Here is a 15,092-nt window from a genome sequence, read left to right as displayed (position 1 = left end):
TTAGTTCCCCGACCAGGGATCGAACCCGTGCCCCCTTCAGTGGAAGCATGGAGTCCTAACCACTGGACCACCAGGGAATTCCTGCTTATTTGTTTTTTAATCTCTTCAGTACCTAGTAGAGTACCTCACACACATTAGAAAAATCAGTAAATGAATGAATCAATGAGTGTATGAGCTACTGTATCTTAAAAATCCTAAAGGAAATAAGTCTTTGGTAATGTAGAAAAAAAAATATTTCAGGAGACAGTGATGCTTTTTAAAGACTAAATACGAAAGAGGATGAGAAGCTGATAAGGAAGTAGATCCAAATTTGGAAAGAAAGGAATATTATTGGAGAATGTGGAGGAGGGCACCAGCTGTTTAGAATTGGGACAGAAGTACACGAGGAGAAGAGCAGGTGGAGTGTGTTAAGGGAAAAAGGTAAGATCATTTGAAAGGTCATGCTGAAAAGGCTTACTTTTGCACAACAGGCCTAAAGTTTTTAAGGGGAGCTTCCCAGATTTCATCTCAAAGGTGCAGTCTCTCCACTGACCAATTGGGTCATTACCTGCCATGCCTCACTTACCTGGCCACTGGTCTCTTGTTAGTTCTCTGTCAACCAACCAGGGTTCCTTCCCTTGCTCCAAGAAGGAGATCACATCTGGTTTAGAAATAGAATGTCCTGCTTACAAAAGAAGTAATGAGATAAGTTTATGATGAGAATGTCCCAGAATTCAAATCCAGTCCCTTCATTATTAAGAAAGAGTCAAAGAAAGATACATAAGATTTATGAAACATAACAGAGGACTTGAAACTTCCCTCATAACTCAATGCAGCTTCCTCTTTCTAACTCTACAGTATTAAAATTATTCCTCCGGAAACAAGCTGTAGAAATCCAAATGGTTACTTGAAAGGTAGATGAGTATAACACCAGAAGAAGTAGACCTTCTCAAGGCAGAATTTGAATTATTATGGACATCCTTACCCATTGAAACCAGGTTGCTGTAATTCTCCAACATCACCTCTCTGTATAAATCTCTCTGATCATCATTCAGGTACTCCCACTCCTCCTGAGAGAAGTCTATGGACACATCACTGAACATCACTGACTCCTGGAACAACAACCATGTTAAATTGTTAAAAATTAGATTGGATTAATAAACATAAGTGTTTTTGTGATGGAAAGAGAGAAGAAAAAAATAAAGCTAGAAGAGGGAATTCCCTGGTGGCACAGTGGTTAAGAATCTGCCTGCCAATGCAGGGGACACAGGTTCGAGCCCTGGTCCGGGAAGATCACACATGCTGTGGAGCAACAAAGCCAGTGCACCACAACTACTGAGCCTGCGCCCTAGAGCCTGCGAGCCACAGTTACTGAGCCCACGTGCCACAACTACTGAAGCCCACGTGCCTAGAGCCTCTCCTCTGCAACAAGAGAAACCACCGCAGTGAGAAGCCCGGGCACTGCAAGGAAGAGTAGCCCCAGCTCACCGCAACTAAAGAAAGCCTGCGCGCAGAAACGAAGACCTAACACAGCCAAAAATAAATAAATTTATTTATTAAAATAAATTAATTAATTAAAATAAAGCTAGAAGAGGTGAAAACCAGCAAGCATACAGAGTGGGGCTGAATGTCTGGGATGCATCTGGAAGACTGTAAACAAATAAGCAGGACTGAATCACTGAGCTTCCATGTCATCTGTTTCCTCCAAGGAAATTGCCTGTGTATAATGGGACACTTCCATTATCCAAGTAAGTCTGGGAAGGTACAAAATCCAGCCAAGACGAGTTTCCTAATTAAATGAAATAGTATACACAAACAACTAGCAAATGCTTGTCGTGTAATATGTTATGAATATATGTGACTGTCTTTTCCAAAATAGCTATAAGTAAAATTTCAGAATAAGGGATAAAAAGAAGACATTAAAAGCAGGTTGGACAAAAGCCATCAAGAATCAGAGAGGTAGGGCTTCCCTGGTGGCGCAGTGGTTAAGAATCCTCCTGCCAAGGCAGGGGACACGGGTTTGAGCCCTGGGCCAGGAAGATCCCCCATGCCGCAGAGCAACTAAGCTTGTGAGCCACAACTACTGAGCCCATGTGCCACAACTACTGATGCCTGCACGCCTAGATCCCACGCTCTGCAACAGAGAAGCCACTGCAATAGAAGCCCCCGCACTGCAATGAAGAGTAGCCCCTGCTCGCCGCAACTACAGAAAGCCTGCGCACAGCAACGAAGACCCAACGCAGCCAAAAAAATAATTAAAAATAAATTAAAAAAAAAAAAAAGAACCAGAGAGGCAATGGGGTTCTTAAGAAAACCTCTAAAAACAAGAAATGGTAAGAACAATTCAATATGCTGATGAAGAAAAGAAATTCTGATCTAGAAATCTATAACCAAATTTTCATTCTGTTGTGACAATTGAAAAACGAAATTCCTAGATATGGAACGACTCAGCACAATTTCTTAGGAAATTACCAGAGGCTGTGCTCCACCAAAATCAGAGAGTAAACTAGAAAAGAGGAAGACATGGGATTCAAGAAATAAGTGAATTAACACGGGAGAACAGTGAAGGAAAATCCCGGGGAGGGGGGAAGGGAAATCTTTGGGAAACAGACCTAGAGAGCAACTAGATGGGAGTAGGGTGAAAAAGGGAATAGGGACGCATGTTCAAAAGGAATTGATGTGTTTGACCAGATGGAAAACATATTGATTGGCATGTGGCAGTGATTCTGGAGATTTTGGATATAAATACATGGACAACTAAGAAAATGGGGGGAAGAAAGCAGTTAACCCCAGGAAAAATGAAAGGTTGTAACAGAAAAAAGCCATGAGCTGGCTCAGCAGTGAGTGATATTTGCAGTCCTAAGAATATGTACACTATTGATTTAACCAAAAATTGTGATATAATAACAGAATCAGAGGAAATGAAGGGTGCAATATGTAAGTATAATGTCCTTTCCCCTCTGCAGTAAGTCAAGAGATAATGAGTAAAACTGATTATCAATATTCAAGAGTTGAGGGCAGCTACCTTCTGGGAGTGGAACTGGTAGTGGAGCCAAATTGAAATAGCACTACTTTACTTCTGAACATGTATAATATGACTTTAAAAAATATTTTAAATTTGCATATAATTCAAGACTGATCCATTCTAATGTCACACTACTGTATAATAAGTTATGCCTTGTTAAATTCTTTCCATAAGCATATTTTTTTTCACTGAATAATATTCTATAATATGGACATAAATGACAACTTCTCCTTTGCTTTCAGACGTTGAGGCTGAAGGTGATCTTTAAAGACCTTTCCCACATTGGCCCAATCTCACCTAAAACCGCCCATTGCTCAACTGTAAATTTCCTTTGTTCCTGAACTACAGGAGATTGGCAGAATGTGATCCAGTTTCACACAATGGCATTACTGATGTCTATCATGGATGATCTCGTGGGGTGTCAGAGCTTTGTACCAACCACCAGTCATACCTTCAAACCTGAAAGTCTCATACATAGGAGATATTTCTGTGTGTTAAGAATGAAATCAAACAAAACCATTCCACATACTTTCTTACTGGAAAACCTAGGTCTGTGGAGATGATCAGGGGTTTTCCGCATGAGGTGCCCCTAATTACCCATCTCCAGCCTATCAAATCACTGTCCAAAGCAAATTAGATTGACAAATGGAAAAAACATTTCTGTTCTACCAAGATTTCTGACACAACTCTGATAGAAGGTGCTGAAGGACTTACTAAATGGATTTGTAAACACTGTTTAAAAGAAGAAGGGGGGACTGTGGAGGGCACTGGGTTGTTTAGGAGGAAATAGGGGTCAGGTTCCTGAAGGGGGACCATGTTAACCAGTGAAAAAAACTTTCTTCCAAACCAGGTCTCAGTCAGACAGTTTTTACATTATGTAATTAACAATTTGTGGGAACAAATAAAGATACTTGATGAACTCCATAAGCAATTTTCTAATGGATTTTAATCTGATTAAGACCCCTTCAGAGAAACTTGTTAGCTACCCCTCAGCCCTCTAACAGTTATCTGTAATTTAAGAGTATAAAGATCTTTAACCAGACATTCCTTCTTTTTTTCCAACAATGATTATCTAACCACTTATTTTTTCTATAAATATTTCCACCAAGAGAGAAATTTTTGAATTGGCTTATTAGAGACTTTTCTGTAGAGCAAGAGGAAGAGAGCTTTGGCATTGCTTATAACTAAACTGTCTGAAAGTTGTTTTTTTAAAACACCTAAAAGCTCATGATGAGGAAAGCAAATATTTACACGTATTGGGTAAAAATGACTCTATTTGAGCAAAAAGAAACAGTATCTCACCTGAGCCATGGCTTTGATATTTGCAGAAAAGGACCAGTCTTCCTCTGGGTTCCTCTTCTGGAAAAAGGCAGAGCTGGAGGAGATGAAAAGAAGCTATATAAGATCCCACTTGCCTCATAGCTCCCAGAATGATCATTTCCCCTCTGTTCACTCCACACAAACAGTTGAGGGGTATCAGTGAGAAGAATGGGCAAATCTCTCATTATCCCCTACTCCAGAAACCTCAAGCTTTGACTAGAGCCAGATAGATCTGGACAACTTGACATGGCTTAGAGAACATAGCTTGTATATATACACATATGCACACAAAGATGTACTTTTTAAAAGTACAAATTATAGCATATTATACACACCGTTACTATTTTTACTTAATATATCTTGGACCAGATCCCAACTAGTACATTCAGAGGTACATAATTCTCTTAGCTACATTGGATTATACTAAATGGATACACGTTAATTTATTCAACCAATTTGCTGTCAATGATCATTTGGGTTGTTTCCAGTCTTTCACTATAACAAACAATGCTGTGATATATATTCTTGTACATATATCATTTTACCTGTATATAAATTCTGAATGATTAATTCCTAAAAGTTGATCATATGCATTTTAATTTGGATATACATTGGTCAAACCAATTTTCAATGATCTTGGATTGTACAATCAGGTCCCAAGTCCTGACCAAGAAACAGCTAGTTGATAAACCAGATCCTCTAATCTTGCCTAGTTGAGAAGACTTTTGGGGTTAATGAGCCTTGACTTAAGAAAACTGAAATCCAGAAAAGCAAACAAAGTAATTTTACAGAATTTACAGTAATTTGGGGAAGATATTAAAATTAGCATAACAATATAAAGGAGTTTAAAACTACAGAAATAACATAGAAATGGACTAAACCCACACCACTGATGCTTTAGAATAGCTTTTGACTATAAGCATAGTAATAAAATTCATAATAATTGTGTATATTCTGTGTGCTTCTATACTGATAGAAGTCTAAAACTGTTTAAGGGGAGTAACTGAATTTGTCATCGATGTTTAAATGTTCAAGAAAATCTGTGGTTTTTTGTTTATTGGATATAGGAATGTAATAAACTGAGCATTATAAAACTGTAAAGGGCAGTGAGCATCCTCTATATATACCAAGCTCCTTGATCATCAAACAATTTATCAATAATTTCATGTAAAACCACTCAGGAAGTAACACCATGGTACCATGTTATGAATTATTTAATGGCTACTTCTACCCCTAGTTACTCACTGCATTCCCCCACAGGTAAACACATTCCAGGAAATGAAAACCAAAGTAATCCACAAATGCCTCTTCCTTAAAACCTGAAAGCATTCCTTTAAATAACTATTATTACTACTTACTAAGTTCTTAGTATTTTTAAAAACCACATAGCCTCTTACATGCCAGGTATTGTGCTAAAACAAGAAAGGGGGACTGTGGAGGGCACTGTTGATACTAAAGAATCAACAGTAATCCTGAAAGACTTGAAAAGAGTTCCTTCTGCTATACGCCTCACTTTTTTTTTTTTTTTTTTTTTTTTTGCGTTACGCGGGCCTCTCACTGTTGTGGCCTCTCCCGTTGCGGAGCACAGGCTCCGGACGCTCAGGCCTAGCGGCCATGGCTCACGGGCCCAGCCGCTCCGCGGCATGTGGGATCTTCCCGGACCGGGGCACGAACCCGTGTCCCCTGCATCGGCAGGCGGACTCTCAACCACTGCGCCACCAGGGAAGCCCACGCCTCACTTTTAAGTCCCCCTTTCTGGTCTCTCTTCCTGGCCTTTCCCTGATTTTAAAGGGACTTCCTCAAGTGCTGTACCTTCCAAGCAGAATGGGCAGGAAACATCTCACTTCAATAACTCCATACTATGTTTGTCACATTCCCAACCCTCTTCATCTTTGCCCCAGATGGTATCCTCCCAGGCTGAATTCTTGCATCTGGAGGATCTGCTCCTCCCTTTTAAAGCCAACCATCTCTGTGGCCAAGACCATCGTATATTTGCAACGTGACCACACCTGGGGCATGGAGCACTGCCAAAAGATACCACTACACAGAAGAGAGTCTTACAATCTAATAAGTGATTTAAAATTTTTGAGAATTTTGCACTCTTCTAAATAACACACCTCTTTTAATTTAAAAAGAATGTAATGTATTAAATAATTCCAGTATTACCCTGAAAATTTCCTGTATGCTAGGAACTGTAGTTGTCTGTTAGTAATAGAGACCTGAAAAGCAGTTTAATTTTTCTTATATAATGAGAAGGCTATAAGTAGGTAGTGGCTGGCTTTGGTCCCCATGGTTGTTTTAGACACAATATCTATCATACAATTAAAGATTACTAGACATGCAAGGAGATAAAAACAGAAAACAGCAGCAGAACCAAAGACAATTTAGATACTGGAGTTGGCAAACAAATAATTTTAAATGGCTATAATTAAAATGTTAAAGGCAACCAAGGAAAAGATAGGTAAATGGATGATAAGACAAAGAAACTAAACAGAATTGAAATCCATAAAATTTTGGCAAATTAAGAAACAAAGAAGTCATTGCATGGTTTTGAGATCAGACAAGCAGAAGACAGGATCACTGAACTCAAAGACAAGCCAACAAAAAATATCCACATGAAGTGCAGGAGAAAAAAAAATAACAGGAGTATAAAAGACACACAAGACACAGTTAAAAGATCTACCATAAACGTTAAGTGGAGTCTCAGAAGGAGAAGAGATTGGAGAGGAATTAATATTTGAATAGAAGTATACACTGATGTATATAAAATTGATGACTAATAAGAACCTGCTGTATAAAAAAAAATAAAATTAAAATAAAAAATTAAACAACAACAAAAGAGCCTATGGGGGAGACTGATCTGAAAAAAATTTTTTTAATTTAAAAAACATTTTTTAAAAATTTGAATAGATTAATTGATTAAAAGTCTCAACAAGCGTTTCAAGAAGCTCAGCAAACCTGAAGAATAATAGATAAGAAGGTAAACAAAACAAACACACAAAACAAAAGCAAAACCACAACCAAGTATATCAGAGTCAAACTGCTGAAAACCAAAGAGAAAGGAAAAAATTATTGATAGTACCCAGAGGAATGAAAGATCTATTACCAACAGCACTGATAAAAAAGAAAGGGTTAACATGAACAAACTCAGGAATGAAAAAGGAAACATTATTAAAGATAGTATTGACGTTAAAAAGATAATAAGAGAATACTAATAACTTTATGTTCTTAAGTTTGAAAGCTTAGATGAAATGGACAAATTCCTGGAAAAAATGTCAAAACTGACAAAACAATCAGAAAAAACAGAATAGCTGAAAAGTTAAATTGATTCCATAATTTAAAATTTACCTATCAAGAAAATTTCAGGCCCAGATAGCTTCATCAGTGAATTGTTCCAAAGTTAAGGATTAACTGTAGTCTTACAATGTAGTGAAAAGAGAACATAAGGAATTCTTCCCAACTCATATGAGGCTAATGTAAGCCTGACACCAAAACTTAATGAAGACATTAGAAGAAAAGAAAATTATAGGCCAATATTTCTCATGAAATATTAGAAGAAAAGAAAATTATAGGCCAATATTTCTCATTTCTCTCTTTTGTAGAATTTCTTAGAAATTCTACAAAAAGTATTAGCAAATCTAACCCACTGGGGGAAAAATGTAATACATTATGGCTAAGTAGGGTTTATTTCAGGAATAAAAGGTTGGTTCAACTTTTGAAAATCAACATAATTTACCAGATTAATAATAAACAATACCACATTTGATCCTTTCATAGACACAGGAAACGCATTTAACTAAATTCAGCCCTCATTAATGTAAAAATGTCTTAGCAAATGAGAAAGAGAACTCCCTCAACCTGATAAATAGCATCTACAATAGGTGTTTTTGTAGATGCTAAATACAAGGACAAATACAAAAAGCAACTGTACTTTTAGCAGCAATTGGAAATTTTTCAAAATTTAAATGCTGTTTACAATTTCAACAATAAATGTCAAATACCCAGGTATAAATCTACAAAAGATGTGCACTGAAAACCATAGCTAACTGATGAGAGAAACTAAAGACCTTAACAAATGTAGATATAAGCCATATTTAATAGTTGGAAGATGCAATATTGATGTCAATTCTTCCCATATTAACAAATAGATACACAAACAAATCCCAGCAACGATTTTTCTTTTTTGGTGAGAATTAACAAGTTGATTCTAACATCTACAGGAAATTGATTTCTTGAAAAAGAAAAAAAGTCAGAGGATTAATACTACAGATTTCAAGACAGTGGTACTGCCAAAAGACAAAAAGTAAAAAAGAATACAGTTCAGAAAGAGAGCCACATATATAATACCACCTGATTTATGATAAAAGCTCCTTTCAATTCAGATGGGTAAGGATGGTATGTTCAACAAAATAGTGGTGGAACAACTGGGTACTTGAATGGAAAAAAAAATAACCTTTATCCTTACCTCTCACCATACAAAAATTAATTCAATATGAATCATAGTCTTAAATGTGAATGATAAATTTATAAAGCTTCTAAAAGAAAACATAGGAGTGTATCTTCAAGACCTTGGGAATAATAGAAGATTTCTTTTCAAGATATAAAAAAAACACTAACCCTAAAAGACAAAGCACTAAAAAACTGCTAGAAAAATGGGGAAAGATATAAATAGGCAATCACAAAAAAAGATTTTAAAATGTTCAAGCACATTCATAATTAAAGAAATTAGAAAACAACACTGAGATACTATGTTTCATGTATTAGATTGGTAAAAACAAAAGGCATGCATGAGGACACATTCTGCTCCTAGGCTGTGGGGAGAAAGAGGCACTCTTACACACTGCAAGTGGGAATGAAAACTGGTACAACAGCTCTAAAGGAGAATTTAGCAATACCTAACAAAACTGCATACACACCTACCTTTTGACCCAGCAATCCCACTTCTAGGACTCTACTCTGAAGATACACCTCCAGCAATACAAAAATACATATATACAAAGTATGCATTGCAGCACTATTTCTAGTAGTAAAATATTGACCTAAATGCCCATAATAGGAAAGTGGTTGAATAAACTATGATTAAATCCATATACTGGAATATTATGTAGCTGTAAAAAAGAATTATTAGTATCTCTTTGAATCGCAGTAGAATAATGTCCAGGATATGTCATTAAGTGAAAGAAGCAATGTTCAAAAGAGTGCCTAGAATATGTTATCTTTAATGCAAAAAAAAAAAAAGAGGTCATTCAAAAGAGTACCTGTATCTGCTCATTTGTGCAAAGGAAATACCAGAAGGATAAAAACAGAAACTAACGAGACTGATTATGTACAAGAAGTGGGCAGGAACCATGCTAATGTTTTCATACTCAAAATATTATGACATGTTACAATCAACCAGGATGTGAAGGAACCCAAAGTGTAACACACAAAGCTAAATGTAGGAAAAATGAGTAACAAAACTATGCTGAAGAGGGTAGTGAAGAAAACTAAATTGAGTAACTTTGGAAACAGTTTTGACTATATAAGTTTAAGTTAAAGAACAAAAAAGTTGCACACAAATACTTTACTGTACTTAGTACATTTATTTTTTACACAAGTATGGGTTAGCAATTCTGCAACTACTTTATATACATTCTAGGATATGTGTAAAAAAATTATTGATACTAAGAAGCAGATTTCTCACTGTTGGAGAAAAGAGTTACAAATAAGGAAATGGCCATACCTCAAGGAAGACAATTCTCCATGAGTCTTGCATGTTTCTGCACATGTTGCCAGATCAGAGACTAAGTGCTATCATTCTGGATAATTTCTGCAAGATGTTTACATAATGAACAGCCTTGGAGGACAGAGATAGTCTCTCTCTAGAGCAAAAGCCAGGCATGCTTATTACCCATTATAAAAGATTCAGGTTCCCTAAATTCAAGGGAACACATAAATACCTGTGTATTGTGCATCACCCTATGGGTGCAAGTGAACCAGTGCAAGGAAAATACTGATACTTTGGCTACTTCTACCACAATGAGCAGCAAACTTTCATCTCTGACTCAAAATCTCATGTCTTCTACCAGCATCCATGAAGCTGCCCAAGCTAACTTTTAACTTATAAGTAGGGTAAAATCTCAGATACATCACAGTTCTTGACAGAATCCCATGGTATTGAACTGGAATTGAAAGTATGAGTATGAACTGGTGGTTTTTAAATATATACAAATAAAGATAGATAGATAGAGATGTGTGTATATACGTTTGCTTATTTTCTAGCACTGTCTGTTGCCAGGAACTAGAGGAATTACACCCAGGTAGAAATGAGCACACCAAGTGCCCAGAGCTTGGTTTATAAATCCACTCTCCAATAAAAGAAACCAGGGCTCCTTGGAGAAATTGCTGATTCCAGGGCTAGAGGAGAGAAAAATACAAGCCTGGAACATATTGGTGCAAGAAAGTAAGACAGTGCTCAAGAAAATAATGGCATGTTGAAAGGACACAGAAGTCAAACTGAAGGAGCTCCTAGTGGCCAAATCTGGGACAATTTGAGCAACAAAATGTGTAACAATAATAGATTATGAACTCATAGAATAATATATATATATACATATATATGAGTTCATAAATAAATAACAAACATATGAGGAATAAGGGACAACTCTTCTTTACACTAGAATTTAAATTAATAAATGTAGAAGGAATGATGGAAAGGGAAAATCACCACTAGGCAAACATCACAGTAATAATTGTTACAGATAAGAATTATCAGTGGGGCTTCCCTGGTGGCGCAGTGGTTGAGAATCCGCCTGCCGATGCGGGGTACGCGGGTTCGTGCCCCGGTCCGGGAAGATCCCACATGCCGCGGAGCGAATGGGCCCGTGAGCCATGGCCGCTGAGCCTGCGCGTCCGGAGCCTGTGCTCCGCAACGGGAGAGGCCACAGCAGTGAGAGGCCCGCGTACCGCAAAAAAAAAAAAAGAATTCTTTTTTTTTTTTTCACTCATCAATTAAAATTGATGAGTGAAAGTATAATGAGAAACAGTAGTTTTGCATAGTCCCAAAGCACCTCCCCACAAGATACTTATTAATTAAAAAGAGGAATACAGTAATTTTACAAAGGAGGAACCAGGCAGACACCACCTTTAACAAAGTGATCAAAGTTAACATTACCAGTAATGAGATATACTGATATAACTCCTGATATGACACATTGAGAAGAACACAACATCATTTCTGTGATCTTTTTGCCAAAAATGCATAGTCTAAATTTAGTCACGAGGAAACAGCAGACAAATCCAAATGAAAGACATTCTACAAAATAACTGGCCGGTGCTCCTCAAAAGTGTCAAGGTCATAAAAGAGAAAAAGGACTAAAGAACTATGTCAGATGGGAGGAGACTAACAAAACAAGACAACTAAATCAATCTGGGAACTTAGATTGGATTCTGGAACAGAACAAGGCACTGATAAGACAATTAGCAAAATTTAAATAAGGTTTGTAAATTAGCAAACGTCTTGTATCAGGGTAAATTTCCTGGTTTTCATAATTGTACTGTGGACACCTGAATGAAGAGTATATTGGAATTCTTTGCACTATGTTTACAATATGAAAATAAAAAGTTTTTTTTAATGAAAAAAATTAAAAGGACAAGAGAACTCTTTTAAAAATTGGATATTCAAATGGCCAATAAAGATATGAAAAGGTGCTGAACATAATTACACACCAGGGAAATGCAAATTAAAACTGTGATGAAATTCCACTACACATCCACCAGAATAGTTAAAAGATTGATCATTTCAAATAATGGAGACGATGGGGAACACCTGAAACTCTCATACATTGGAATGTAAATTGGTACAACATGAGATATTGGTAGTATCCATTAAACATGCCTGCCCAATGATCTAGCAATTCCACTCCTAAATATTTACTCAAGAGAAGAGCATTTACGTGTTCACCAAAACCACAGTAGAATGTTCATAGCAGCAACACAATTCGTAATAGCCCCAAATTAGAAAATATCAAATGTCCCTGAACAGTGTAATCAATTAATAAATTGCAGTACACCCCGAAATGTAATGAGAACTAAGTACAATTACACTCAACAACATAGATGAATCTCATAGACATAATGTGGAACAAAAGAAGCCAGGCATAAAAGAACACATGCCATATAATTCCATTTATATATGAAATTCAGGAATGGGTAAAATTAATTAATGGTTATAGAATTCTGAATACTGATTCTGGGAGAGGAATAACTGGGAAGGGGCATGAGGGAAACTTCTGGGGTGCTGGCAAAGTTCTTTATGTTGATCTAGGAAACTGTTTTATTGCTGTATACTGAAGATGTGTGTACTTTACTGTATATGTGCTATATGTCATAAAAATGTTTTAAAAAACTATCAGAACCATGTTTTGGTAGGGACATGGAGCAATGAGATTTTTCAAACACTGCTGTGCAAATATAAATCTGGCACCCTCTTTTGTAAATATTTTGGCACTATTTGGTTAAGTGGAAGATATATGACCTAGCAACTCGATTGGTAGGTAAACTCATGCATGTGTACCCTATGTAAAGAATGCTCCTGGCAGCATAGCCTATAAAGCCAAAAACTAGAAATAACTCAAATGTCCATCGTTACTAGAAGGGATGAATAATAGTAGTATACTTTAAAGGATGGAATACAATATAGCAAGGAAAACAAATGAACCACTATTAGATCTAATATGCATAATTCTCAAAAACATAGTTGTACAAATAAGCAAAGTAAGAGATAAAAGACAGTATGGCAGCATTCATATAAAGTTTAAAAACGGGGGGAAACTACAGTATAATGCTTAAAGAGGTAAACATAAGCGAAAAAACTTCATACATTTAGCCAGTCACACAAACATAATCACACACAAACTTAAATCACCATGGTGACATACAGCTAGAGATAACCCACAACCCAACAACAGGGTCGCATACTCAGGGCCTCAAATGGTCACATAAGCACAATCACACATTTACCAAGAGGACAGTCATTCACAACCGGCACTGTCACAGGCACTGCACATCTGCACATGGTCGCACAGTCACAATCACACTAACCACAGATTAAAACCACACAGTATCCACAGGTATCGCCACGTGTACTCTGCAGTCCACAGTCACACCCCTCTACGGGGACAAACGCTATCACATCCACCGAGTCACAAGCTCCTCACACCCCCACATACAATGCCGCACGTGATTACACGCACATCACTGGGTCGCATCCCATCACACCAGCACAGTCACAGGCTCTCAGATTGTGCTGCACACGATTATCACTGGAATCACACACACGCTCACTACAGGAACAGCTAGACACAATCACGCGTTCATTCATCACATACCACTACACAGACACAATCACACAATTTCAAACTCACCCCCTCAGCGGTACAAAGCCGAGGCTCCTGTCCCGCCCTCTCCTCTGGTTCCGCCCTTCAGGTCTTCCAAGCTTCCAAAGCAGCACAACCTTCCACAGGACTGGAACAGTCACCCGTGCAGACCTGAGGGTCCCGCCAGCGCGTGACTATGAGGCTGAATTCAAGCGAGAATAACGTTCTTGCCGAGAAGTCCTCTGGGAAGTGTAGTCAGAGACGTCCCAGTGGTGAGCAAGATGACCGCCGGCCGCCCGGATTCCTGTCAGAGCTCAGCTGCGACCCAGCCGAAAGGATTGCATTCCGTCATCAAACCGCGCATCGGAGGCCTCACGGAGCCTGGCTCAGCCTCGGGCTGTGACTCCCAAAGAAGCTCACTCTGAAGCGTTTGAAAATGGACTTTCCGGGCCCGCCCTACTATCCCCTGGAGTTGAACAGGCTCTGGAAGAAAAGAAGTAGTCCGCAAAGGGAGATAATTTGCACAGGCGAGCCTTCTGGGAAATGTAGTTAGGGAGCAGGAAAAGCGGTGGATGGGTCGTTTGAAATTCGTCTTGATTCTTCAAAGCCTGCGCTTGGTCACACCCCGGAGACTTCTGGGAGTGTCACTGCGCCCAAGGAGTGCGCAGGCATCCTGGGTCGCCGTTTTGGCTTTTCGGGCATGAGTTTGGTTTGTGGGTTCCTCAGTGCAGAGGGGACCTGAGCTTCTGAGACCCAAATCTAGTCAGGGAGGACAAAGGGGAGGAAACCAGGAACCTGCAAAGATATTGGGGAGGTTGAAGGGGGAGGAATCGCTAAACGTGAAACAGGGAGGGGTAAACAAAACGGGATGCGTTTCCGATGCTGCGAAGGGGGTTGATGCTGTTCTGTGCTACTTACTGATTTCTCTGTGGTAGTCGGGGAGTGAGGAGAATGAGGGGGCGGTGAGGCAGGTTGTGCAGGAGGCAAGTAACGAAAGCCCGGATGTGTGTGACTTAGGGTGTTGGGGGTAGTAGAGAGGGGCAGGAAAAGAATTGTATGTGTGTGTCTGTGTCATTGATAATTTAAATGAGTATCACCGTATGTATGACTGGGATTGTATATTGGAAAATAATCCCTGAGACTCATTGTAAAACAATAACAAGAAGGATAGATCTGGAAGCATTTTCTTTCTCTCTCTTTTTTTTTAGATTCGATGGGAGAAAGGTTACGTAGTAGTAGTAGTGTCTGGTGAATGGAGCATCTCAAATCAGTTGGAAAAAATGAACTTTTCAATAATGGTAATAGGAACAATTGGTAGCCTTTCTGGAAAAAAGAAAATAGATTATGCCATGTACTGAATCCAGAGTTAACTCCAAATGGGTCAAAACTTAAAACTTAAACAAAAAAATAAA

The 15,092-nt window shown here is 38.2% G+C and overlaps 1 protein-coding gene across 2 annotated transcripts in view; it reads right to left on the bottom strand.

The window, feature by feature from the left end:
- The window catches only part of ZNF566 (zinc finger protein 566), a 32,564-nt gene extending 18,035 nt beyond the window's left edge, over nucleotides 1-14,529 (bottom strand). The window contains exons 1-4 of one of the 2 annotated variants that reach the window (XM_079908028.1): nucleotides 13,729-14,529; nucleotides 4,307-4,379; nucleotides 965-1,091; nucleotides 566-664 (exon numbers count right to left, since the gene is read on the bottom strand). In XM_079908028.1, coding sequence (XP_079764154.1) covers nucleotides 566-664; nucleotides 965-1,091; nucleotides 4,307-4,315 — 235 coding nt within the window. In that variant the 5' untranslated portion in view covers nucleotides 4,316-4,379; nucleotides 13,729-14,529. The remainder of the gene's footprint in view (nucleotides 1-565; nucleotides 665-964; nucleotides 1,092-4,306; nucleotides 4,380-13,728) is intronic. The other variant, XM_079908029.1, reaches the window with a different exon arrangement.
- Between the last annotated feature and the right edge of the window lie 563 nt (nucleotides 14,530-15,092).

Source organism: Stenella coeruleoalba (assembly GCF_951394435.1).
Source record: "Stenella coeruleoalba genome assembly, chromosome: 20".
In the NCBI taxonomy this organism is placed as follows: Eukaryota; Metazoa; Chordata; class Mammalia; order Artiodactyla; family Delphinidae; genus Stenella; species Stenella coeruleoalba.
The sequence above is the reverse complement of the archived record's forward strand: the minus strand, read 5'-3'. Positions and strand labels throughout refer to the sequence as shown.